We start from the raw sequence: 24,254 nt of genomic DNA on the forward strand, positions 1-24,254 counted from the left end.
CACCCTATCTTATGTTTCCATGTAATTGGAGCCGGACAGTCCCGTGTGTGTGTGTGTGTGTGTGTGTGTGCGTGCCACCTGTCTACCTACAGCGTCTTGGTGTTTTTCTGTTGCAGGACTTCCTGTGCCAAATGGAGCGGTGCTGTAAACAGTACCACCTCATCACGCCCATCACCTTCCCCCTGGAGCACCCTGTGGAGGAAGTAGGCCGTCTGCTTCTCTGCTGCCTGCTCAAACACCAGGACCTCGGTAACCTAGCAACCACACTGTTACTTTGTGTGTTAGTTACTGGTGTGTGTTGTGTGTGTGTAGTAACAGAGGGTAGGGGTCATACAGAGGGTAGGGGTCATACTGCATAATGTAGTAACAGAGGGCTTTTTAGAAGTTCTCTAGTTTATCAAGTGATTTGATTGGTCACTGGGTGATTGACGGCAGCGTCTGGCCCTCTCATAGGTCACATCGCCCTTTCCCTCGTCAACCAATGTGCCTTGGGCGTGGAGCAGGGGAAGCAGAGGTCCCTGCCCAGATCTGTGATTGACGTGTGTCGCATGGTGTACCAGGCTAAGTGCTCTTTAATCAAGGTATACTTCATACCTGCCTATCATTTCATCCTAAATAGAAAAAGTCATTCCATGTTGTTCTGTAGCCTGGTCCCAGGTCTGTTTGTGCTGTATAGCCAACTCTTATCATAGAAGTTGCCTTTACAGCAGTAACAGATCTGGGACCAGTCTAGTGATTGTAGGTCCTGGGTTTGGTATTTGGGGGTAGATACAGTGTCTTTCTCTCTCTCCTCGTTGTTCCAGACCCACCAGGAGCAGGGTCGTAGTTATAAGGAGGTCTGTGCTCCTGTCATCGAGAGGCTGCGCTTCCTGTTCAACGAGCTGCGTCCTGCCGTGAGCAGCGACCTCTCCATCGTGTCCAAGCTGAAGCTGCTCAGCGCCCAGCCGCGCTGGAAGAGGATCACACAGAAGCTCATCAGAGACTGCAGGAAGAAGAGAGGTAGTTACTGGCCTCAGAAGGGTTATTAATGGCACCCGTTGTGTCATTGTGACGGCGGAGATGACCAAAACATCAATGATTTGTTTTACTTGGAGCGAGACCTGCGCCTGTTTCTCCCCCATGTCATTAATGTAAAGGGTTAGGCTGGTATGGTGTGTGTCTATTGTGTTGATTTTCTATGTCTGCTGTTGAAGTGCCTAAGAAGTCTGAGTCGGCAGACGTAGTAGAGGAGCCGAAACTTGAGAATGAAGGGACCAATGAGGAGGAGCTCTGTGTCCCCATAAGCCCCGCCCCCACAGACAGAAAACCACCCACCAACAAGACACCCAAGGTGCCTCTCTCTCTCTCTCTCTCTGTCTTTCCTCTCTGTCTTTCCTCTCTGTCTTTCCTCTCTCTCTTTCCTCTCTCTCTTTCCTCTCTCTCTCCTTCTGCTCTCTCTCGCTCTCTCCTTCTGCTCTCTCTCTCTCTCTCTCTCCTTCTGCTCTCTTTCTCGCTCTCTCTCCTTCTGCTCTCTCTCTCTCTCTCCTTGCCCTCTCTCTTTCCTCTCTCTCTCTTTCCTCTCTCTCTCTTTCCTCTCTCTCTTTCCTCTCTCTCTTTCCTCTCTCTCTCCTTCCTCTCTCTCTCCTTCTGCTCTCTCTCTCGCTCTCTCTCCTTGCTCTCTCTCTCTCTCCTTGCTCTCTGTCTTTCCTCTCTCTCTCCTTCCTCTCTCTCTCCTTCCTCTCTCTCTCCTTCCTCTCTCTTGCTCTCTCTCGCTCTCTCTCTCCTTCTGCTGTTTCTAAAGTCATGCCCCTCTATCCCAGTCCTCTCCTTCATCCTGAATAGTGTGATCTGCCATGTCAGTTGTATTGCTGTGTGTTGTCTAGCAGCAGGATAGGCTGGCTCCTCTCCTCAACACGGTCGCTCACGTCCAGAAGTTTAAGTGGCTGAAGCACAGTGTCCAGGGAGTCTTCTCTACTTCCAGCCTCATGGGGACCATTGTAGAGTTCGCTCTGAAGGAGGAACCACTCGACGTGGAGAAGATGAGGAAGTGTCTTCTCAAACAGGTGCAGAATGGGACACGGACATTACCATTCAAGTACATTTTGTTTTTGTGCTGGGTGGACCAGCGGTCAGAATTCTATTTCTGTAGGTCCGTATCAGACGGGGGAAGAACACGGTTATTTAGGGCAAATTAATGTCTACCTGTGAAGGTGGAGGGACAGGGAAGACCATTCTGGGTGAATATTAAAGGGACATTACACTCCCAAATCTAATTCCGCAAATATCAAATGTTGATTTATGTCCAATTGAATCCATATCCCTGTCATCAATTGTTCAAAGGGGAGAGAAGTGATTATGATGAGGTAGCAGGATAGTGAATAAGATGAGGTAGCAGGATAGTGAATAAGATGAGGTAGCAGGACTATGAATGAAATGAGGTAGCAGGACTATGAATGAAATGAGGTAGCAGGATTATGAATGAAATGAGGTAGCAGGACTATGACTGAAATGAGGTAGCAGGATTATGAATGAAATGAGGTAGCAGGACTATGAATGAAATGAGGTAGCAGGACTATGAATGAAATGAGGTAGCAGGATTATGAATGAAATGAGGTAGCAGGACTATGAATGAAATGAGAAGGCAGGATTATGAATGAAATGAGGTAGCAGGACTATGAATGAAATGAGGTAGCAGGACTATGAATGAAATGAGGTAGCAGGACTATGAATAAGATGAGGTAGCAGGACTATGAATGAAATGAGGTAGCAGGACTATAAATGAAATGAGGTAGCAGGATTATGAATGAAATGAGGTAGCAGGACTATGAATGAAATGAGGTAGCAGGATTATGAATAAGATGAGGTAGCAGGATTATGAATGAAATGAGGTAGCAGGACTATGAATGAAATGAGGTAGCAGGACTATGAATGAAATGAGGTAGCAGGACTATGAATGAAATGAGGTAGCAGGACTATGAATGAAATGAGGTAGCAGGACTATGAATGAAATGAGGTAGCAGGACTATGAAAGAAATGAGGTAGCAGGACTATGAATGAAATGAGGTAGCAGGATTATGAATGAAATGAGGTAGCAGGACTATGAAAGAAATGAGGTAGCAGGACTATGAATGAAATGAGGTAGCAGGACTATGAATGAAATGAGGTAGCAGGATTATTAATTAAATGAGGTAGCAGGACTGAATTAAATGAGGTAGCAGGACTATGAATGAAATGAGGTAGCAGGACTATGAATGAAATGAGGTAGCAGGATTATGAATGGAATGAGGTAGCAGGATTATGAATGAAATGAGGTAGCAGGATTATGACTGAAATGAGGTAGCAGGATTATGACTGAAATGAGGTAGCAGGATTATGAATGAAATGAGGTAGCAGGATTATGAATTAAATGAGGTAGCAGGATTATGAATTAAATGAGGTAGCAGAATTATGAATGAAATGAGGTAGCAGGATTATGAATGAAATGAGGTAGCAGGATTATGAATGAAATGAGGTAGCAGGATTGTGAGTGAAATGAGGTAGCAGGATTGTGAGTGAAATGAGGTAGCAAGATAGTGAGGAAGATGAGGTAGCAGTATAGTGAGGAAGATGAGGTAGCAGGATAGTGAGGAAGATGAGGTAGCAGGATTGTGAGTGAAATGAGGTAGCAGGATAGTGAGGAAGATGAGGTAGCAGGATTATGAAAGAAATGAGGTAGCAGGATTATGAATGAAGAGGTAGCAGGATTATGAATTAAATGAGGTAGCAGGACTGAATTAAATGAGGTAGCAGGACTGAATTAAATAAGGTAGCAGGATTATGAATGAAATGAGGTAGCAGGATTATGAATGAAATGAGGTAGCAGGATTATGAATGAAATGAGGTAGCAGGATTATGAATGAAATGAGGTAGCAGGATTATGAATGAAATGAGGTAGCAGGATTGTGAGTGAAATGAGGTAGCAGGATAGTGAGGAAGATGAGGTAGCAGGATAGTGAGGAAGATGAGGTAGCAGGATGGTGAGAAAGATGAGGTAGCAGGATGGTGAGTGAAATGAGGTAGCAGGATGGTGAGTGAAATGAGGTAGCAGGATAGTGAGGAAATATGAGGTAGCAGGATAGTTAGGAAGATGAGGTAGCAGGATGGTGAGTGAAATGAGGTAGCAGGATGGTGAGGAAGATGAGGTAGCAGGATGGTGAGAAAGATGAGGTAGCAGGATGGTGAGGAAGATGAGGTAGCAGGATGGTGAGGAAGATGAGGTATCAGGATAGTGAGGAAAGATGTGGTAGCCGGATGGTGAGGAAGATGAGGAAGCAGGATTATGAATGAAATGAGGAAGCAGAGGTTTGGCTGGAGGTTTAGGGTTAGTTGCTTTGGTGTGTCTAATGTTGATATTATATTCTCCAGTTGGAGCGTGCTGAGGTTCGGCTGGAGGGCATTGACACCATGCTGAAGCTGGCCTCTAAGAGCTTCTTGCTGCCCTCTGTCCAGTATGCCATGCTGTGTGGCTGGCAGAGGGTCATACCTGAGGGGACCAACATCGGGTACATGCCACTGGCTTTACAGTTGTTTCTGAGTTGGAAAGGATGTCTGTTGAAGAGTTTACCATGTCTCATGGCAGCTGTGGAACTTGTCTGATTTAATGCATGTTTAGTTGTGTATATGTGTGTGTTAGTTACTGATGTGTGTGTGTTACTGGTGTGTGTGTGTGTGTGTTAGTTACTGGTGTGTGTTAGTTACTGGTGTGTGTGTGTGTGTTAGTTACTGGTGTGTGTTAGTTACTGGTGTGTGTGTGTGTGTGTGTTAGTTACTGGTGTGTGTGTGTGTGTGTGTGTTAGTTACTGGTGTGTGTGTGTTAGTTACTGGTGTGTGTGTGTTAGTTACTGGTGTGTGTGTGTGTGTTAGTTGCTGGTGTGTGTGTGTTAGTTACTGGTGTGTGTGTGTGTTAGTTACTGTGTGTTGTGTGTGTTAGTTACTGGTGTGTGCGTGTTAGTTACTGTGTGTTGTGTACCTCAGGGAGCCGCTGTCTGACTGTCTGAAAGACGTTGGTCTGATCCCTCCCTTCAACCGCATGCTGTTAGAGGTCACCTTCGGGAAGCTCTACTCCTGGTCCATCCAGAACCTACGCAACATCCTGCTGGAGGCCAGCGGCAGCTTTAATCAACTGGGTGAGCTAACATGGCTCCACGTAGCCTTTAGTAGAGGTTACTAACATGGCTCCACGTAGCCTTTAGTAGAGGCTACTAACATGGCTCCACGTAGCCTTTAGTAGAGGCTACTAACATGGCTCCACGTAGCCTTTAGTAGAGGCTACTAACACGGCTCCACGTAGCCTTTAGTAGAGGCTACTAACATGGCTCCACGTAGTCTTTAGTAGAGACTACTAACACAGCTCCACGTAGCCTTTAGTAGAGGTTACTAACATGGCTCCACGTAGCCTTTAGTAGAGGCTACTAACATGGCTCCACGTAGCCTTTAGTAGAGGCTACTAACATGGCTCCACGTAGCCTTTAGTAGAGGTTACTAACATGGCTCCACGTAGCCTTTAGTAGAGGCTACTAACATGGCTCCACGTAGCCTTTAGTAGAGGCTACTAACATGGCTCCACGTAGCCTTTAGTAGAGGCTACTAACACGGCTCCACGTAGTCTTTAGTAGAGGCTACTAACATGGCTCCACGTAGCCTTTAGTAGAGGCTACTAACATGGCTCCACGTAGCCTTTAGTAGAGGCTACTAACACTGCTCCACGTAGCCTTTAGTAGAGGCTACTAACATGGCTCCACGTATACTTTAGTAGAGGCTACTAACACAGCTCCACGTAGCCTTTAGTAGAGGCTACTAACACTGCTCCACGTAGCCTTTAGTAGAGGCTACTAACACTGCTCCACGTAGCCTTTAGTAGAGGCTACTAACACTGCTCCATGTAGCCTTTAGTAGAGGATACTAACAATGCTCCACGTAGCCTTTAGTAGAGGCTACTAACATGGCTCCACGTAGCCTTTAGTAGAGGCTACTAACACGGCTCCACGTAGCCTTTAGTAGAGACAATGAACATGGCTCTACGTAGCCTTTAGTAGAGGCTACTAACATGGCTCCACGTAGCCTTTAGTAGAGGCTACTAACATGGCTCCACGTAGCCTTTAGTAGAGGCTACTAACATGGCTCCACGTAGCCTTTAGTAGAGGCTACTAACATGGCTCCACGTAGCCTTTAATAGAGGCTACTAACACTGCTCCACGTAGCCTTTAGTAGAGGCTACTAACACGGCTCCACGTAGCCTTTAGTAGAGGCTACTAACACGGCTCCACGTAGCCTTTAATAGAGGCTACTAACATGGCTCCACGTAGCCTTTAGTAGAGGCTACTAACATGGCTCCACGTAGCCTTTAGTAGAGGCTACTAACATGGCTCCACGTAGCCTTTAATAGAGGCTACTAACATGGCTCCACGTAGCCTTTAGTAGAGGCTACTAACATGGCTCCACGTAGCCTTTAGTAGAGGCTACTAACATGGCTCCACGTAGCCTTTAGTAGAGGCTACTAACATGGCTCCACGTAGCCTTTAGTAGAGGTTACTAACATGGCTCCACGTAGCCTTTAATAGAGGCTACTAACATGGCTCCACGTAGCCTTTAGTAGAGGCTACTAATATGGCTCCACGTAGCCTTTAGTAGAGGCTACTAACACTGCTCCACGTAGCCTTTAGTAGAGGCTACTAACATGGCTCCACGTAGCCTTTAGTAGAGGTTACTAACATGGCTCCACGTAGTCTTTAGTAGAGACTACTAACATGGCTCCACGTAGCCTTTAGTAGAGGCTACTAACATGGCTCCACGTAGCCTTTAGTAGAGGTTACTAACACGGCTCCACGTAGCCTTTAGTAGAGGCTACTAACATGGCTCCACGTAGCCTTTAGTAGAGGCTACTAACATGGCTCAAACATTATCCTTAGAAACTTCAGTTAAATCAGAAATTGATGTAAATCATTGATGTCAATGGAAGAGTCAAAATTCTAACCTAAATGCAAATTAATTAATGTACAGTGCCTTGCGAAAGTATTCGGCCCCGTTGAACTTTGCGACCTTTTGCCACATTTCAGGCTTCAAACATAAAGATATAAAACTGTATTTTTTTGTGAAGAATCAACAACAAGTGGGACACAATCATGAAGTGGAACGACATTTATTGGATATTTCAAACTTTTTTAACAAATCAAAAACTGAAAAATTGGGCGTGCAAAATTATTCAGCCCCTTTACTTTCAGTGCAGCAAACTCTCTCCAGAAGTTCAGTGAGGATCTCTGAATGATCCAATGTTGACCTAAATGACTAATGATGATAAATACAATCCACCTGTGTGTAATCAAGTCTCCGTATAAATGCACCTGCACTGTGATAGTCTCAGAGGTCCGTTAAAAGCGCAGAGAGCATCATGAAGAACAAGGAACACACCAGGCAGGTCCGAGATACTGTTGTGAAGAAGTTTAAAGCCGGATTTGGATACAAAAAGATTTCCCAAGCTTTAAACATCCCAAGGAGCACTGTGCAAGCGATAATGTTGAAATGGAAGGAGTATCAGACCACTGCAAATCTACCAAGACCTGTCCGTCCCTCTAAACTTTCAGCTCATACAAGGAGAAGACTGATCAGAGATGCAGCCAAGAGGCCCATGATCACTCTGGATGAACTGCAGAGATTTACAGCTGAGGTGGGAGACTCTGTCCATAGGACAACAATCAGTCGTATATTGCACAAATCTGGCCTTTATGGAAGAGTGGCAAGAAGAAAGCCATTTCTTAAAGATATCCATAAAAAGTGTCGTTTAAAGTTTGCCACAAGCCACCTGGGAGACACACCAAACATGTGGAAGTAGGTGCTCTGGTCAGATGAAACCAAAATTGAACTTTTTGGCAACAATGCAAAACGTTATGTTTGGCGTAAAAGCAACACAGCTGAACACACCATCCCCACTGTCAAACATGGTGGTGGCAGCATCATGGTTTGGGCCTGCTTTTCTTCAGCAGGGACAGGGAAGATGGTTAAAATTGATGGGAAGATGGATGGAGCCAAATACAGGACCATTCTGGAAGAAAACCTGATGGAGTCTGCAAAAGACCTGAGACTGGGACGGAGAAATGTCTTCCAACAAGACAATGATCCAAAACATAAAGCAAAATCTACAATGGAATGGTTCAAAAATAAACATATCCAGGTGTTAGAATGGCCAAGTCAAAGTCCAGACCTGAATCCAATCGAGAATCTGTGGAAAGAACTGAAAACTGCTGTTCACAAATGCTCTCCATCCAACCTCACTGAGCTCGAGCTGTTTTGCAACGAGGAATGGGAAAAAATTTCAGTCTCTCGATGTGCAAAACTGATAGAGACATACCCCAAGCGACTTACAGCTGTAATCGCAGCAAAAGGTGGCGCTACAAAGTATTAACTTATGGGGGCTGAATAATTTTGCACGCCCAATTTTTCAGTTTTTGATTTGTTAAAAAAGTTTGAAATATCCAATAAATGTCGTTCCACTTCATGATTGTGTCCCACTTGTTGTTGATTCTTCACAAAAAAATACAGTTTTATATCTTTATGTTTGAAGCCTGAAATGTGGCAAAAGGTCGCAAAGTTCAAGGGGGCCGAATACTTTCGCAAGGCACTGTATGACCTAACTCTGTCACTCTGGGTTGTGACCATGTGGGAAGTATGACCTAACTCTGTCGCTCTGGATTGTGACCATGTGGGAAGTATGACCTAACTCTGTCACTCTGGGTTGTGACCATGTGGGAAGTATGACCTAACTCTTGTCACTCTGGGTTGTGACCATGTGGGAAGTATGACCTAACTCTGTCACTCTGGGTTGTGACCATGTGGGAAGTATGACCTAACTCTGTCACTCTGGGTTGTGACCATGTGGGAAGTATGACCTAACTCTGTCAGTCTGGGTTGTGACCATGTGGGAAGTATGACCTAACTCTGTCAGTCTGGGTTGTGACCATGTGGGAAGTATGACCTAACTCTGTCAGTCTGGGTTGTGACCATGTGGGAAGTATGACCTAACTCTGTCACTCTGGGTTGTGACCATGTGGGAAGTATGACCTAACTCTGTCAGTCTGGGTTGTGACCATGTGGGAAGTATGACCTAACTCTGTCACTCTGGGTTGTGACCATGTGGGAAGTATGACCTAACTCTTGTCACTCTGGGTTGTGACCATGTGTATTCCCAGGTGTACAGCCCGTCCCTCTCCAGACCATTACCAATGAGAACCCGGCCGGCCCCAGTCTGGGCACCATCCCTCAGGCCCGTTTCCTTCTCTCCATGCTCCACATGCTGTCTCTGAAACACGGGGCCAACAGCCTCGCTCTGCTGCTTAACTCTGGAACTCTGGCTCTCACACAGAGCATCCTCCGACTCATAGGTGAGGACGGGCAGCATGGAGTATGCCCTTTCAGACTCATATAGGCGTACACACACGCGCACACACACGCACACACACGCACACACACACACACACACACACACACACACGGTTATTGATCGTAGTCTGTTATTGACTATTGTTTCCAGGCCCCAGTACAGACAGCAGTGAGGAGGAGCTGGGGTCGAGAGGTCACGGGGGGTCAGCTACGGTACTGGAGGAGAGCCGAAAGGAGGCGACCCCCACTCCCCTGCCCGCCTCAGGGCCTGAACTTGCCGCCATGATGAAGATCGGAACCAGAGTGATGAGAGGACTGGACTGGAAGTGGGGAGATCAGGTCAATTACTGTAGTACTACTGGTATTATATAGTATTGGTGTACTACTATAACTATTATTACTAATACTACTACTACTATTTATACTACTAGTTTATACTGATTCACTAAGTATGAGGAGACTGGACTAGAAGTGGGGAGATCAGGTCAATTGCTGATCTGCAGCAGCTACTCTTCCTGGGGTTTATTATGGATCCCCATTAGTTCCTGTCAAGGCAGCAGCTACTCTTCCTGGGGTTTATTATAGATCCCCATTAGTTCCTGCCAAGGCAGCAGCTACTCTTCCTGGGGTTTATTATGGATCCCCGTTAGTTCCTGCCAAGGCAGCAGCTACTCTTCCTGGGGTTTATTATGGATCCCCATTAGTTCCTGCCAAGGCAGCAGCTACTCTTCCTGGGGTTTATTATGGATCCCCATTAGTTCCTGTCAAGGCAGCAGCTACTCTTCCTGGGGTTTATTATGGATCCCCATTAGTTCCTGCCAAGGCAGAAGCTACTCTTCCTGGGGTTTATTATGGATCCCCATTAGTTCCTGCCAAGGCAGCAGCTACTCTTCCTGGGGTTTATTGTGGATCCTGAGGATCAAGCATTTCACACATGTTATCCAGATACTGCTAGTACTTGGTGGTCTATAGCAGCTTCCCACCAGAAGGGGCTTTAGGTGAGGCAGGTGAACCTGTAGCCATATTACTTCAACAGTATTTAACATGAGATCCTCTCTAAGCTTTACAGGAATGTGGTTCTGAATATAAACAGCAACACCTCCACCATTGGCATTCCTGTGTTTTCTGTAAATGTTATAACCTTGTATTGCTACCATTGTATCATCAAATATATTATCTAAGTGAGTTACAGAGATTGTCAGAATATGAATGTCATCTGTTCAACTTACTCTTTAAAGTTGTAATAGTAAAATGTGCAAGGTGGCCATAGAAATAAACGTGGGGTTTTGGGTGCGGGCTGTTTCCCAATGTTGGAAGGGGGGTCTGAGTGAAAAAGTTTGAGAACCCTTGTGCTAAATGACTAAAATGCTAGTCTCTGTGTAGGACGGTCCTGCGCCGGGTCTGGGCCGGGTGATAGGGGAGCTGGGTGAGGATGGGTGGATTAGGGTCCAGTGGGATACCAGCAGTACCAACTCCTACAGGATGGGGAAGGAGGGGAAATACGACCTGAAACTGTCAGAGCCGCCGCCTGCCTCCCAGCCTGCTACTGAAGACTCTGACACCGAGGATGACACTGGTCAGTATATATGCACCCCCTGGTCAGTACATATACAACCCCTGGTCAGCATATATGCACCCCCTGGTCAGTATATATACACCCCCTGGTCAGTATATATGCACCCCCTGGTCAGTATATATACACCCCCTGGTCAGTATATATACACCCCCTGGTCAGTGTATATACACCCCCTGGTCAGTGTATATACACCCCCTGGTCAGTGTATATACACCCCTGGTCAGTGTATATGCACCCCCTGGTCAGCGTATATGCACCCCCTGGTCAGCGTATATGCACCCCCTGGTCAGCGTATATGCACCCCCTGGTCAGTACATATGCACCCCCGGTCAGTATATATACACCCCCTGGTCAGTATATATGCACCCCCTGGTCAGTATATATACACCCCCTGGTCAGTATATATACACCCCCTGGTCAGTGTATATACACCCCCTGGTCAGTGTATATACACCCCATGTCAGTGTATATGCACCCCCTGGTCAGCGTATATGCACCCCCTGGTCAGCGTATATGCACCCCCTGGTCAGCGTATATGCACCCCCTGGTCAGCGTATATGCACCCCCTGGTCAGCGTATATGCACCCCCTGGTCAGCGTATATGCACCCCCTGGTCAGTGTATATACACCCCCTGGTCAGCGTATATGCACCCCCTGGTCAGTACATATGCACCCCCTGGTCAGTATATATACACCCCCTGGTCAGTATATATACACCCCCTGGTCAGCATATATGCACACCCTGGTCAGTATATATACACCCCCTGGTCAGTATATATACACCTCCTGGTCAGTATATACGCACCCCCTGGTCAGTATAAATCAAATTGTATTGGTCACATACACATGGTTAGCAGATGTTAATGCGAGTGTTGCGAAATGCTTGTGCTTCTAGTTCCGACAATGCAGTAATATCTAACAAGTAATCTAACCTAACAATTTCACAACAACTGCCTTATACACACACGTGTAAAGGAATGCATTAGAATATGTACATAAAAATATATGGATGAGTGATGGTCGAACGGCATAGGCAAGATGCAGTAGATGGTATAGAGTACAGTATACACATACATATGAGATTAGTAATGTAGGGTATGTAAACATATAAAAGTGGCATTGTTTAAAGTGTCTAATGATACATGCATTACATAAAGATGGCAAGATGCAGTAGATGGTATAGAGTCCAGTATATACATATGAGATGAGTAATGTAGGGTATGTAAACATTATATAAAGTGGCATTGTTTAAAGTGGCTAGTGATATATTTTACATCAATTCCCATTATTAAAGTGTCTGGAGTTGGGTCAGTGTGTTGGCAGCAGCCACTCAATGTTAGTGGTGGCTGTTTAACAGTCTGATGGCCTTGAGATAGAAGCTGTTTTTCAGTCTCTCGGTCCCTGCTTTGATGCACCTGTACTGACCTCGCCTTCTGGATGATAGAGGGGTGAACAGGCAGTGGCTCGGGTGGTTGTTATCCTTGATGATCTTTATGGCCTTCCTGTGACATCGGGTGGTGTAGGTGTCCTGGAGGGCAGGTAGTTTGCCCCCGGTGATGTGTTGTGCAGACCTCACTACCCTCTGGAGAGCCTTACGGTTATGGGCGGAGCAGTTGCCGTACCAGGCGGTGATACAGCCCGACAGGATACTCTCGATTGTGTATCTGTAAAAGTTTTTGGTGACAAGCCGAATTTCTTGAGTCTCCTGAGGTTGAAGAGGCGCTGCTGCGCCTTCTTCACGATGCTGTCTGTGTGGGTGGACCATTTCAGTTTGTCTGTGATGTGTACGCCGAGGAACTTAAAACTTTCCACCTTCTCCACTACTGTCCCATCGATGTGGATCATGGGTTGCTCCCTCTGCTGTTTCCTGAAGTCCACAATCATCTCCTTTGTTTTGTTGACGTTGAGTGTGAGGTTATTTTCCTGACACCACACCCCCTGGTCAGTACATGCACCCCCTGGTCAGTGTGTATATATACACCCCCTGGTCAGTGTGTATATATACACCCCCTGGTCAGTGTGTATATATACACCCCCTGGTCAGTGTGTATATATACACCCCCTGGTCAGTGTGTATATATACACCCCCTGGTCAGTGTGTATATATACACCCCCTGGTCAGTGTGTATATATACACCCCCTGGTCAGTGTGTATATATACACCCCCTGGTCAGTGTGTATATATACACCCCCTGGTCAGTGTGTATATATACACCCCCTGGTCAGTGTGTATATATACACCCCCTGGTCAGTGTATATATACACCCCCTGGTCAGTGTATATATACACCCCCTGGTCAGTGTATATATACACCCCCTGGTCAGTGTGTATATATACCCCCTGGTCAGTGTGTGTATACACCCCCTGGTCAGTATATATATACCCCCTGGTCAGTATATATACACCCCCTGGTCAGTGTGTATATACACCCCCTGGTCAGTGTATATATACACCCCCTGGTCAGTGTGTATATATACACCCCCTGGTCAGTGTGTATATATATATATATATATACACCCCCTGGTCAGTGTGTATGTATGTATATACACCCCCTGGTCAGTATATATATATATATATATACACACCCCCTGGTCAGTGTATATATATATATATATATATATATATATATATACACCCCCTGGTGCAATCAAATCAGTTAAATTAGATTTCTTAAGGCCTACATCAACAACGATCAAAGCAAGGGCTTCACAGTGTGTAGAAAGTATAGAGAGTAAGGTGAAATAACATGTCAGACAAACCTTTTCTCTAATGTATATTCCTGTGTGTGTACTAGAAGGAGAGGTGCTGGATAAGAGTGCCCACCCTACAGCCATGTTGTTAACCAGCACAGTGAACCTGTTGAAGACCCTGTCTCTGTCTGCTGGGATCTACTCCGAGGTGATGCAGACAGACGCCACACGGACCCTCTGTGGTCTTCTCCGCATGCTGGTGGAGAGTGGAGCCAACGATAAGACCGGTAACTCACTTGATCTCAAGGAAGAGGCTATGTAATCACTCAGCCCGGGAGAAATGTCTGTCTGACCTCTACCCTCAGGTTCTCACCGGCTGGTGTCCAGGGAGCAGCATCGTAGCTGGTGTACTCTGTCCTGACCTCTGACCTCTACCCTCAGGTTCTCACCGGCTGGTGTCCAGGGAGCAGCATCGTAGGTGGTGTACTCTGTCCTGACCTCTGACCTCTACCCTCAGGTTCTCACCGGCTGGTATCCAGGAAGCAGCATCGTAGTTGGTGTACTCTCTGTCCTGACCTCTGACCTCTACCCTCAGGTTGTCCATCTCACCGGCTGGTGTCCAGGGAGCAGCATCGTAGCTGGTGTACTCTCTGTCCTGACCTCTGACCTCTACCCTCAGGTTGTCCATCTCACCGGCTGGTGTCCAGGAAGCAGCATCATAGCTGGTGTACTCTCTGTCCTGACCTCTGACCTCTACCCTCAGGTTGTCCATCTCACCGGCTGGTGTCCAGGGAGCAGCATTGTAGCTGGTGTACTCTCTGTCCTGACCTCTGACCTCTACCCCCAGGTTGTCCATCTCACCGGCTGGTGTCCAGGGAGCAGCATCGTAGTTGGTGTACTCTCTGTCCTGACCTCTGACCTCTACCCCCAGGTTGTCCATCTCACCGGCTGGTGTCCAGGGAGCAGCATCGTAGTTGGTGTACTCTGGGTTTCATCCGCAGCGTGGCCCTCCAGCCTCAGATGTGTTCTTCTCTCAGTACTTCAGCCTGGATCGGTCTGCTGATCCGCATCGTAGAGGGACAACAGTCCTGTAATGCTGTTACTCTGCAGAGACAGGTAAGACCACCTTGATGTTGGTCAATAAAAGACTGGTGGTGATGTCCTGCTGGTGCTGGGGAGGCTCTGCCTTTGGTACCAGTAAAGACTGGTGGTGATGTCCTGCTGGTGCTGGGGAGGCTCTGCCTTTGGTACCAGTAAAGACTGGTGGTGATGTCCTGCTGGTGCTGGGGAGGCTCTGCCTTTGGTACCAGTAAAGACTGGTGGTGATGTCCTCCTGGTGCTGGGGAAGCTCTGCCTTTTGGTACCAGTAAAGACTGGTGGTGATGTCCTGCTGGTGCTGGGGAAGCTCTGCCTTTGGTACCAGTAAAGACTGGTGGCGATGTCCTGCTGGTGCATGGGAAGCTCTGCCTTTGGTACCAGTAAAGACTGGTGGTGATGTCCTGCTGGTGCTGGGGAAGCTCTGCCTTTGGTACCAGTAAAGACTGGTGGTGATGTCCTGCTGGTGCTGGGGAGGCTCTGTCTTTGGTACCAGTAAAGACTGGTGGTGATGTCCTGCTAGTGCTGGGGAAGCTCTGCCTTTGGTACCAGTAAAGACTGGTGGTGATGTCCTGCTGGTGCTGGGGAAGCTCTGCCTTTGGTACCAGTAAAGACTGGTGGTGATGTCCTGCTGGTGCTGGGGAAGCTCTGCCTTTGGTACCAGTAAAGACTGGTGGTGATGTCCTGCTGGTGCTGGGGATGCTCTGCCTTTGGTACCAGTAAAGACTGGTGGTGATGTCCTGCTGGTGCTGGGGAAGCTCTGCCTTTGGTGATGTCCTGCTGGTGCTGGGGAAGCTCTGCCTTTGGTACCAGTAAAGACTTGTGGTGATGTCCTGCTGGTGCTGGGGAAGCTCTGCCTTTGGTACCAGTAAAGACTGGTGGTGATGTCCTGCTGGTGCTGGGGAAGCTCTGCCTTTGGTACCAGTAAAGACTGGTGGCGATGTCCTGCTGGTGCTGGGGAAGCTCTGCCTTTGGTACAAGTAAAGACTGGTGGTGATGTCCTGCTGGTGCTGTGGAAGCTCTGCCTTTGGTACCAGTAAAGACTGGTGGTGATGTCCTGCTGGTGCTGTGGAAGCTCTGCCTTTGGTATCAGTAAAGACTGGTGGTGATGTCCTGCTGGTGCTGGGGAAGCTCTGCCTTTGGTACCAGTAAAGACTGGTGGTGATGTCCTGCTGGTGCTGGGGAGGCTCTGTCTTTGGTACCAGTAAAGACTGGTGGTGATGTCCTGCTAGTGCTGGGGAAGCTCTGCCTTTGGTACCAGTAAAGACTGGTGGTGATGTCCTGCTGGTGCTGGGGAAGCTCTGCCTTTGGTACCAGTAAAGACTGGTGGTGATGTCCTGCTGGTGCTGGGGAAGCTCTGCCTTTGGTACCAGTAAAGACTGGTGGTGATGTCCTGCTGGTGCTGGGTAAGCTCTGCCTTTGGTACCAGTAAAGACTGGTGGTGATGTCCTGCTGGTGCTGGGGCAGCTCTGCCTTTGGTACCAGTAAAGACTGGTGGCGATGTCCTGCTGGTGCATGGGAAGCTCTGCCTTTGGTACCAGTAAAGACAGGTGGTGATGTCCTGCTGGTGCTGGGGAGGCCCTGCCTTTGGTACCAGTAAAGACTGGTGGTGATGTCCTGCTGGTGCTGGGGAAGCTCTGCCTTTGGTACCAGTAAAGACTGGTGGTCATGTCCTGCTGGTGCTGGGGAGGCTCTGCCTTTGGTACCGGTCAAACAGATGTGACAGGTGAGACAGTACAGACCTCCATCAGGCTCCAGAAGGGACAGTACAGGCCTCCATCATGCTCTAGAGGGACAGTACAGGCCTCCATCAAGCTCTAGAGGGACAGTACAGGCCTCCATCATGCTCTAGAGGGACAGTACTGGTCTCCATCATGCTCCAGAGAGACAGTACAGGCCTCCATCACGCTCTAGAGGGACAGTACAGGCCTCCATCACGCTCTAGAGGGACAGTACAGGCCTCCATCACGCTCTAGAGAGACAGTACAGGCCTCCATCACGCTCTAGAGAGACAGTACAGGCCTCCGTCACGCTCCAGAGAGACAGTACAGGCCTCCATCAGGCTCCAGAGAGACAGTACAGGCCTCCATCAGGCTCCAGAGAGACAGTACAGGCCTCCATCAGGCTCCAGAGAGACAGTACAGGCCTCCATCAGGCTCCAGAGAGACAGTACAGGCCTCCATCAGGCTCCAGAGAGACAGTACAGGCCCCATCAGGCTCCAGAAGGGCCAGTATAGGCCTCCATCAGGCTCCAGAGAGACAGTACAGGCCTTCATCAGGCTCCAGAGAGACAGTACAGGCCTTCATCAGGCTCCAGAGAGACAGTTCAGGCCTCCATCACGCTCCACAGTACAGGCCTCCATCACGCTCCAGAGACAGTACAGGCCTCCATCACGCTCCAGAGACGGTACAGGCCTCCATCACGCTCCAGAGACGGTTCAGGCCTCCATCACGCTCCAGAGACAGTTCAGGCCTCCATCACGCTCCAGAGAGACAGTTCAGGCCTCCATCACGCTCCAGAGAGACAGTTCAGGCCTCCATCACGCTCCAGAGAGACAGTTCAGGCCTCCATCACGCTCCAGAGAGACAGTACAGGCCTCCATCAGGCTCCAGAGACAGTACAGGCCTCCATCAGGCTCCAGAGACAGTACAGGCCTCCATCAGGCTCCAGAGACAGTACAGGCCTCCATCAGGCTCCAGAGAGACAGTACAGGCCTCCATCACGCTCTAGAGGGACAGTACAGGCCTCCATCAGGCTCCAGAGACAGTACAGGCCTCCATCACGCTCCAGAGAGACAGTACAGGCCTCCATCACGCTCCAGAGACAGTACAGGCCTCCATCACGCTCCAGAGAGACAGTACAGGCCTCCATCAGGCTCCAGAGACAGTACAGGCCTCCAGTCTCCAGAAGGGACAGTACAGGCCTCCATCACGCTCCAGAGAGACAGTACAGGCCTCCATCAGTCTCCAGAAGGGACAGTACAGGCCTCCATCACGCTCCAGAGAGACAGTACAGGCCTCCATCACGCTCCAGAAGGGACTGAATAGAGAGGGAGATTGCCAAGAGGCATGTCCCTTACACGGTCTCCTCCTCCCTGTCTCCAGCTGTCTAACTGATCTTGGCTCTGCGTCCTGGCTCTGCGTCCTGGCTCTGCGTCTGCTTTATAGAGATGGCTAAACAAGACATTCCCCTTATCCCGTGTCCATATTATTCTGTGTGTAACGAGTGTCTCCTCACTGTCTCCAGATCCTGGCTCTGCGTCTGCTGCAGGCCGTGCTCCCCTCCTGGGACAAGATGGAGAGATCTCAGGACATGAAGTTCCTGGTGGAAAAACTATTTGGATTCCTGGGGTGTCTACTACGCTCCTGCTCTTCTGACCTGCCCCTGCTCAGAGGTATGTACTCTAACCCGTGACCCTTAACCCCTCACCCTGATCCTAAACTCTTTGGTTTCCTGGGTTGTCTACTGCGCTCCTCTGACCTGCCCCTGCTCAGAGGTATGTACCCTAACCCGTGACCCTTAACCCCTCACCCTGATCCTAAACTCTTTGGTTTCCTGGGTTGTCTTCTTCGTTCTTCTGGCCTGCCCCTGCTCAGAGGTATGTACCCTAACCCGTGACCCTTAACCCCTCACCCTGATCCTAAACTCTTTGGTTTCCTGGGTTGTCTACTGCGCTCCTCTGACCTGCCCCTGCTCAGAGGTATGTACCCTAACCCGTGACCCTTAACCCTTAACCCCTCACCCTGATCCTAAACTCTTTGGTTTCCTGGGTTGTCTTCTTCGTTCTTCTGGCCTGCCCCTGCTCAGAGGTATGTACCCTAACCCGTGACCCCTAACCCCTCGCCCTGATCCTAAACTCTTTGGTTTCCTGGGTTGTCTACTGCGCTCCTCTGACCTGCCCCTGCTCAGAGGTATGTACCCTCATCCGTGACCCCTAACCCTTTACCCTGATCCTAAACTCTTTGGTTTCCTGGGTTGTCTACTTCGTTCTTCTGACCTGCCCCTGCTCAGAGGTATTTACCCTAACCCGTGACCCCTAACCCCTCACCCTGATCCTAAACTCTTTGGTTTCCTGGGTTGTCTACTTCGTTCTTCTGACCTGCCCCTGCTCTGAGATATGCTCCCTAACCCGTGACCCCTAACCCCTCACCCTGATCCTAAACTTTTTGGTTTCCTGGGTTGTCTACTTCGTTCTTCTGACCTGTCCCTGCTCAGAGGTATGTACCCTAACCCGTGACCCTTAACCCCTCACCCTGATCCTAAACTCTTTGGTTTCCTGGGTTGTCTACTTCGTTCTTCTGACCTGCCCCTGCTCAGAGGTATTTACCCTAACCCGTGACCCCTAACCCCTCACCCTGATCCTAAACTCTTTGGTTTCCTGGGTTGTCTACTTCGTTCTTCTGACCTGCCCCTGCTCTGAGATATGTACCCTAACCCGTGACCCCTAACCCCTCACCCTGATCCTAAACTCTTTGGTTTCCTGGGTTGTCTACTTCGTTCTTCTGACCTGTCCCTGCTCAGAGGTATGTACCCTCATCCGTGACCCCTAACCCCTCACCCTGATCCTAAACTCTTTGGTTTCCTGGGTTGTCTACTGCTCAGAGATATGTTAAGGTTTAATACAACTTCATGAACCCCCTCAGGACAAACGAAGGCATGAAAGACCAATAATATCCTCCATGTACAAGACCAAGAGCAGCACTGTATTCACGCAGAACGTTCCCTCAGAGTAACTTCATCTGCTTTCTTCTGTCTGTTCTCTGTCATAACATGTCTTCCTGTCCCTGTCACAGAGGGCTCTCTGAGACGCAGGAAGTCCCGACCCCAGGCCTCTCTGACAGCCAGTCACAGCAGTACACTGGCTGAGGAGATAGTTGCTGTGCTGCGCACGCTGCACTCCCTGGGCCAATGGAACGCTCTGCTCAACGACTATATCAACTGTCAACTCAGCTGTATAGGAGATGTGATGGCCGGACGACACTCTGACATGGTACTCACGTTTTACTGCTATGGGCCCGTTTCCCAGACACACACTAAGTCCTGGACTAAAAAGCTCTTTCAACGGAGAATCTGCAACTGAAAAGGCTTTTTATAGTTATGATGTGATGATGACTTCATGTGGGAGTAGCAGCGCTTAGTGTGTGTTCAAGAGAGATTTCGCCCTCAGGATCAACTTGAGTTTCCCAATCTCACTGTTGTATAACTCTTCACGACCCTTATGGCAGGGTTCTAACGTCCATCCTCATGTGGACTTTACTCTTCTTTATGAAAACACCTGCATCGTAGAAATTATCACCGTATAAATGTTCTCTCTCTCTCTGTCCCTCTCTCTGTCCCTCTCTCTGTCCCTCTCTCTGTCCCTCTCTCTCTGTCCCTGTCTGTATGTCTGTCTCTCTCTGTCTCTGTCTCTCTCTCTCTCTCTCTCTCTCTCTCTCTCTCTCTCTCTCTCTCTCTCTCTCTCTCTCTCTCTCTCTGTCCCTCTCTATGTCCCTCTCTCTGTCCCTCTCTCTGTCCCTGTCTGTCTGTCTGTCTCTCTCTCTCTCTCTCTCTCTCTCTCTCTCTCTCTCTTTCTCTCTCTGTCCCTCTCTCTGTCCCTCTCTCTGTCCCTCTCTCTGTCCCTCTCTCTGTCCCTCTCTCTGTCCCTCTCTCTGTCCCTCTCTCTCTGTCCCTCTCTCTGTCCCTCTCTCTGTCCCTCTCTCTGTCCCTCTCTCTCTGTCCCTCTCTCTGTCCCTCTCTCTGTCCCTCTCTCTCTGTCCCTCTCTCTGTCCCTCTCTCTCTGTCCCTCTCTCTCTGTCCCTCTCTCTCTGTCCCTCTCTCTGTCCCTCTCTCTGTCTCTCTCTCTGTCCCTAGACTCTCCTGGAGGAGTACTTTCCTGACTCGGAGGGCCCCAGGGTGGGTAGTCTGATGGCCGTGCTGGCTGTGATCGGGGGCATCGACGGGAGGCTGAGGCTGGGTGGACAGGTCATCCATGAGGAGTATGGAGAGGGAACGGTCACACGCATCACACCTAAAGGACGAATCACAGTGCAGTTTCATGAGATGAGGACATGTCGGGTCTGCCTGCTCAGCCAACTCAAACCAGTAGGTGTTTTGCTGTTCACACACACACACACAGTCTTGTACAGCTAACCTTGTGGGGACACACAATTCAGTCCCATTCAAAATCCTATTTTCCCTGAACATAACCCTAGCTCCTAACCCGTACCCTAATCCTAACCTTAACCTGAAAGTCTAACCTTAAACCCAACCCTAGCTCCTAACCCGTACCCTAATCCTAACCTTAACCTGAAAGTCTAACCTTAAACCCAACCCTAGCTCCTAACCCATACCCTAATCCTAACCTTAACCTGAAAGTCTAACCTTAAACCCAACCCTAGCTCCTAACCCTTAACGTAATTCTAACCTTAAACCTAAACCGCCTAGAAATAGCATTAGACCTCGTAGGGACTTCTAGTCCCCACAAGAATTGGTTCAACACGTCCACCACACACACACCATTATCTCCAGGTCTTGTTGTAATAACCCTGTGTCTGTCCTCCAGCTACCAGTCGTATCGTTCAGTGTTCAGAACCTTCCCTTCTCTGACTCCATGTTGGTTGTCTGGGCTCAACTGGTTAACCTGGCCGGCAGCAAGCTGGAGAAACACCGCCTGAAGAAGTCTCTCAGCCGCGGACTCACAGGTATCCACAGAATCACTGTCTGAGTCACAAACTTTGGTTGTTAACTCTCTGAATCACTGAGTCACAAACTGTGGTAGTTAACTCTGAATCACCGAGTCACAAAGCTGGCGTTACCGTAGGTTACCGTGCTGGCGTACCGTGCTGACGTTACCGTAGGTTACCGTGCTGATGTTACCGTAGGTTACCGTGCTGACGTTATCGTAGGTTACCGTGCTGACGTTACCGTAGGTTACCGTGCTGACGTTACCGTAGGTTACCGTGCTGGCGTACCGTGCTGACGTTACCGTAGGTTACCGTGCTGACGTTACCGTAGGTTACCGTGCTGGCGTACCGTGCTGACGTTACCGTAGGTTACCGTGCTGACGTTACCGTAGGTTACCGTGCTGACGTTACCATAGGTTACCGTGCTGACGTTACCATAGGTTACCGTGCTGACGTTACCGTAGGTTACCGTGCTGACGTTACCGTAGGTTACCGTGCTGACGTTACCGTAGGTTACCGTGCTGACGTTACCGTAGGTTACCGTGCTGACGTTACCGTAGGTTACCGTGCTGGCGTTACCGTAGGTTACCGTGCTGGCGTACCGTGCTGACGTTACCGTAGGTTACCGTGCTGACGTTACCGTAGGTTACCGTGCTGACGTTACCGTAGGTTACCGTGCTGGCGTTACCGTAGGTTACTTTGCTGATGTTACCGTAGGGTACTGTGCTGACGTTACCTTAGGTTACTGTACTGACGTTACCGTAGGTTACCTTGCTGATGTTACCGTAAGTTACCGTGCTGACGTTACCGTAGGTTACCGTGCTGACGTTACCGTAGGTTACCGTGCTGGCGTTACCGTAGGTTGCCGTACTGATGTTACCGTAGGTTACCGTACTGACGTTACTGTACTGATGTTACCGTACTGACGTTACCGTAGGTTGCCGTACTGACGTTACCGTAGGTTGCCGTACTGACATTACCGTAGGTTACTGTACTGACGTTACTGTACTGATGTTACCGTACTGACGTTACCGTAGGTTGCTGTACTGATGTTACCGTAGGTTACTGTACTGATGTTACCGTAGGTTACTGTACTGACGTTACTGTACTGATGTTACCGTACTGACGTTACTGTACTGATGTTACCGTACTGACGTTACCGTAGGTTGCCGTACTGACATTACCGTAGGTTGCCGTACTGACGTTACCGTTGGTTTCCGTACTGACGTTACCGTACTGACGTTACCGTACTGACGTTACCGTACTGACGTTACCGTAGGCTACCGTACTGACGTTACCGTAGGTTACCGTACTGACGTTACCGTAGGCTACCGTACTGACGTTACCGTACTGACGTTACCGTTGGTTACTGTACTGACGTTACCGTACTGACGTTACCGTTGGTTACCGTATTGACGTTACCGTACTAACGTTACCGTTGGTTACCGTACTGACGTTACCGTTGGTTACCGTACTGACGTTACCGTTGGTTACCGTACTGACGTTACCGTACTGACGTTACCGTAGGTTACCGTACTACGATATGGTGGGTTCCTGTTGCCTTTCTGGCCGTGTTCTGCTTAGTGCTGTGGTACATGATGTGGTGGGTTCCTGGTTTCCCTTCTGGCCGTGTTCTGCTTAGTGCTGTGGTACATGATGTGGTGGGTTCCTGTTGCCCTTCTGGCCGTGTTCTGCTTAGTGCTGTGGTACATGATGTGGTGGGTTCCTGGTTTCCCTTCTGGCCGTGTTCTGCTTAGTGCTGTGGTACATGATGTGGTGACGTTCCTGTTTCCCTTCTGGCCGTGTTCTGCTTAGTGCTGTGGTACATGATGTGGTGACGTTCCTGTTTCCCTTCTGGCCGTGTTCTGCTTAGTGCTGTGGTACATGATGTGGTGGGTTCCTGTTGCCCTTCTGGCCGTGTTCTGCTTAGTGCTGTGGTACATGATGTGGTGGGTTCCTGTTGCCCTTCTGGCCGTGTTCTGCTTAGTGCTGTGGTACATTATGTGGTGGGTTCCTGTTGCCTTTCTGGCCGTGTTCTGCTTAGTGCTGTGGTACATGATGTGGTGGGTTCCTGTTGTCTTTCTGGCCGTGTTCTGCTTAGTGCTGTGGTACATGATGTGGTGGGTTCCTGTTGCCCTTCTGGCCGTGTTCTGCTTAGCGCTGTGGTACATGATGTGGTGGGTTCCTGTTGCCTTTCTGGCCGTGTTCTGCTTAGTGCTGTGGTACAGGATGTGGTGTGTTCCTGTGGTCTTTCTGGCCGTGTTCTGCTTAGTGCTGTGGTACATTATGTGGTGTGTTCCTGTTGTCTTTCTGGCCGTGTTCTGCTTAGTGCTGTGGTACATGATGTGGTGGGTTCCTGTGGTCTTTCTGGCCGTGTTCTGCTTAGTGCTGTGGTACATGATGTGGTGGGTTCCTGTTGAATGGTTCTTTATGCCTCACTAACCCGGGCTAACCTGACTCAACCTCCTGTTAGTCTCTCATCCTAACTCTATTTCACACAGTAGAAGTCTGTCTGTTCAGTATGTGTTTGTGACAGTCCGGGTGTAACTGTGTGTGGTTGTCATCTAGCTGACCAGGTCGATGTTGGCCTCTTGCGGTGCCAGCAGCTGAGACTGTACATCCTGAAGGCAGCCAGGACCCTCCTCTCACACCAGGACAAACTACGACAGATCCTCTCACAGGCTGCCGTGCTGGATCTCCCACCCAACTCCGGAGGTAAGCACTGATTCCAGGTCAGATCTACTACTAGACCTCCTACCCAACCCCGGTGATTAGCACTGATTCCGGGTCAGATCAAGTACTCAACCTCCTACCCAACCCCAGTGGTAAGCACTGATTCC

General features: G+C 49.0%; 1 protein-coding gene across 9 annotated transcripts in view; it reads left to right on the forward strand.

Annotated features, from left to right (window-relative positions):
- The window catches only part of herc2 (HECT and RLD domain containing E3 ubiquitin protein ligase 2), a 251,465-nt gene that overhangs the window by 92,954 nt on the left and 134,257 nt on the right, over positions 1–24,254 (forward strand). For 7 of the 9 annotated variants that reach the window (XM_036978973.1, XM_036978974.1, XM_036978975.1 and 4 more), the window contains 17 exons: positions 117–249; positions 454–581; positions 804–999; positions 1,194–1,330; positions 1,863–2,042; positions 4,384–4,520; positions 4,993–5,144; positions 9,201–9,392; positions 9,542–9,729; positions 10,774–10,966; positions 13,761–13,943; positions 14,588–14,772; positions 17,999–18,146; positions 19,546–19,742; positions 20,603–20,833; positions 21,294–21,432; positions 23,983–24,129. In XM_036978973.1, the coding sequence (XP_036834868.1) occupies positions 117–249; positions 454–581; positions 804–999; positions 1,194–1,330; positions 1,863–2,042; positions 4,384–4,520; positions 4,993–5,144; positions 9,201–9,392; positions 9,542–9,729; positions 10,774–10,966; positions 13,761–13,943; positions 14,588–14,772; positions 17,999–18,146; positions 19,546–19,742; positions 20,603–20,833; positions 21,294–21,432; positions 23,983–24,129 (2,866 nt within the window). The remainder of the gene's footprint in view (positions 1–116; positions 250–453; positions 582–803; positions 1,000–1,193; positions 1,331–1,862; positions 2,043–4,383; positions 4,521–4,992; positions 5,145–9,200; positions 9,393–9,541; positions 9,730–10,773; positions 10,967–13,760; positions 13,944–14,587; positions 14,773–17,998; positions 18,147–19,545; positions 19,743–20,602; positions 20,834–21,293; positions 21,433–23,982; positions 24,130–24,254) is intronic. The other 2 variants (XM_036978977.1, XM_036978976.1) reach the window with 2 other exon arrangements.

The sequence above is a fragment of the Oncorhynchus mykiss genome, chromosome 5, assembly GCF_013265735.2.
Source record: "Oncorhynchus mykiss isolate Arlee chromosome 5, USDA_OmykA_1.1, whole genome shotgun sequence".
In the NCBI taxonomy this organism is placed as follows: domain Eukaryota; kingdom Metazoa; phylum Chordata; class Actinopteri; order Salmoniformes; family Salmonidae; genus Oncorhynchus; species Oncorhynchus mykiss.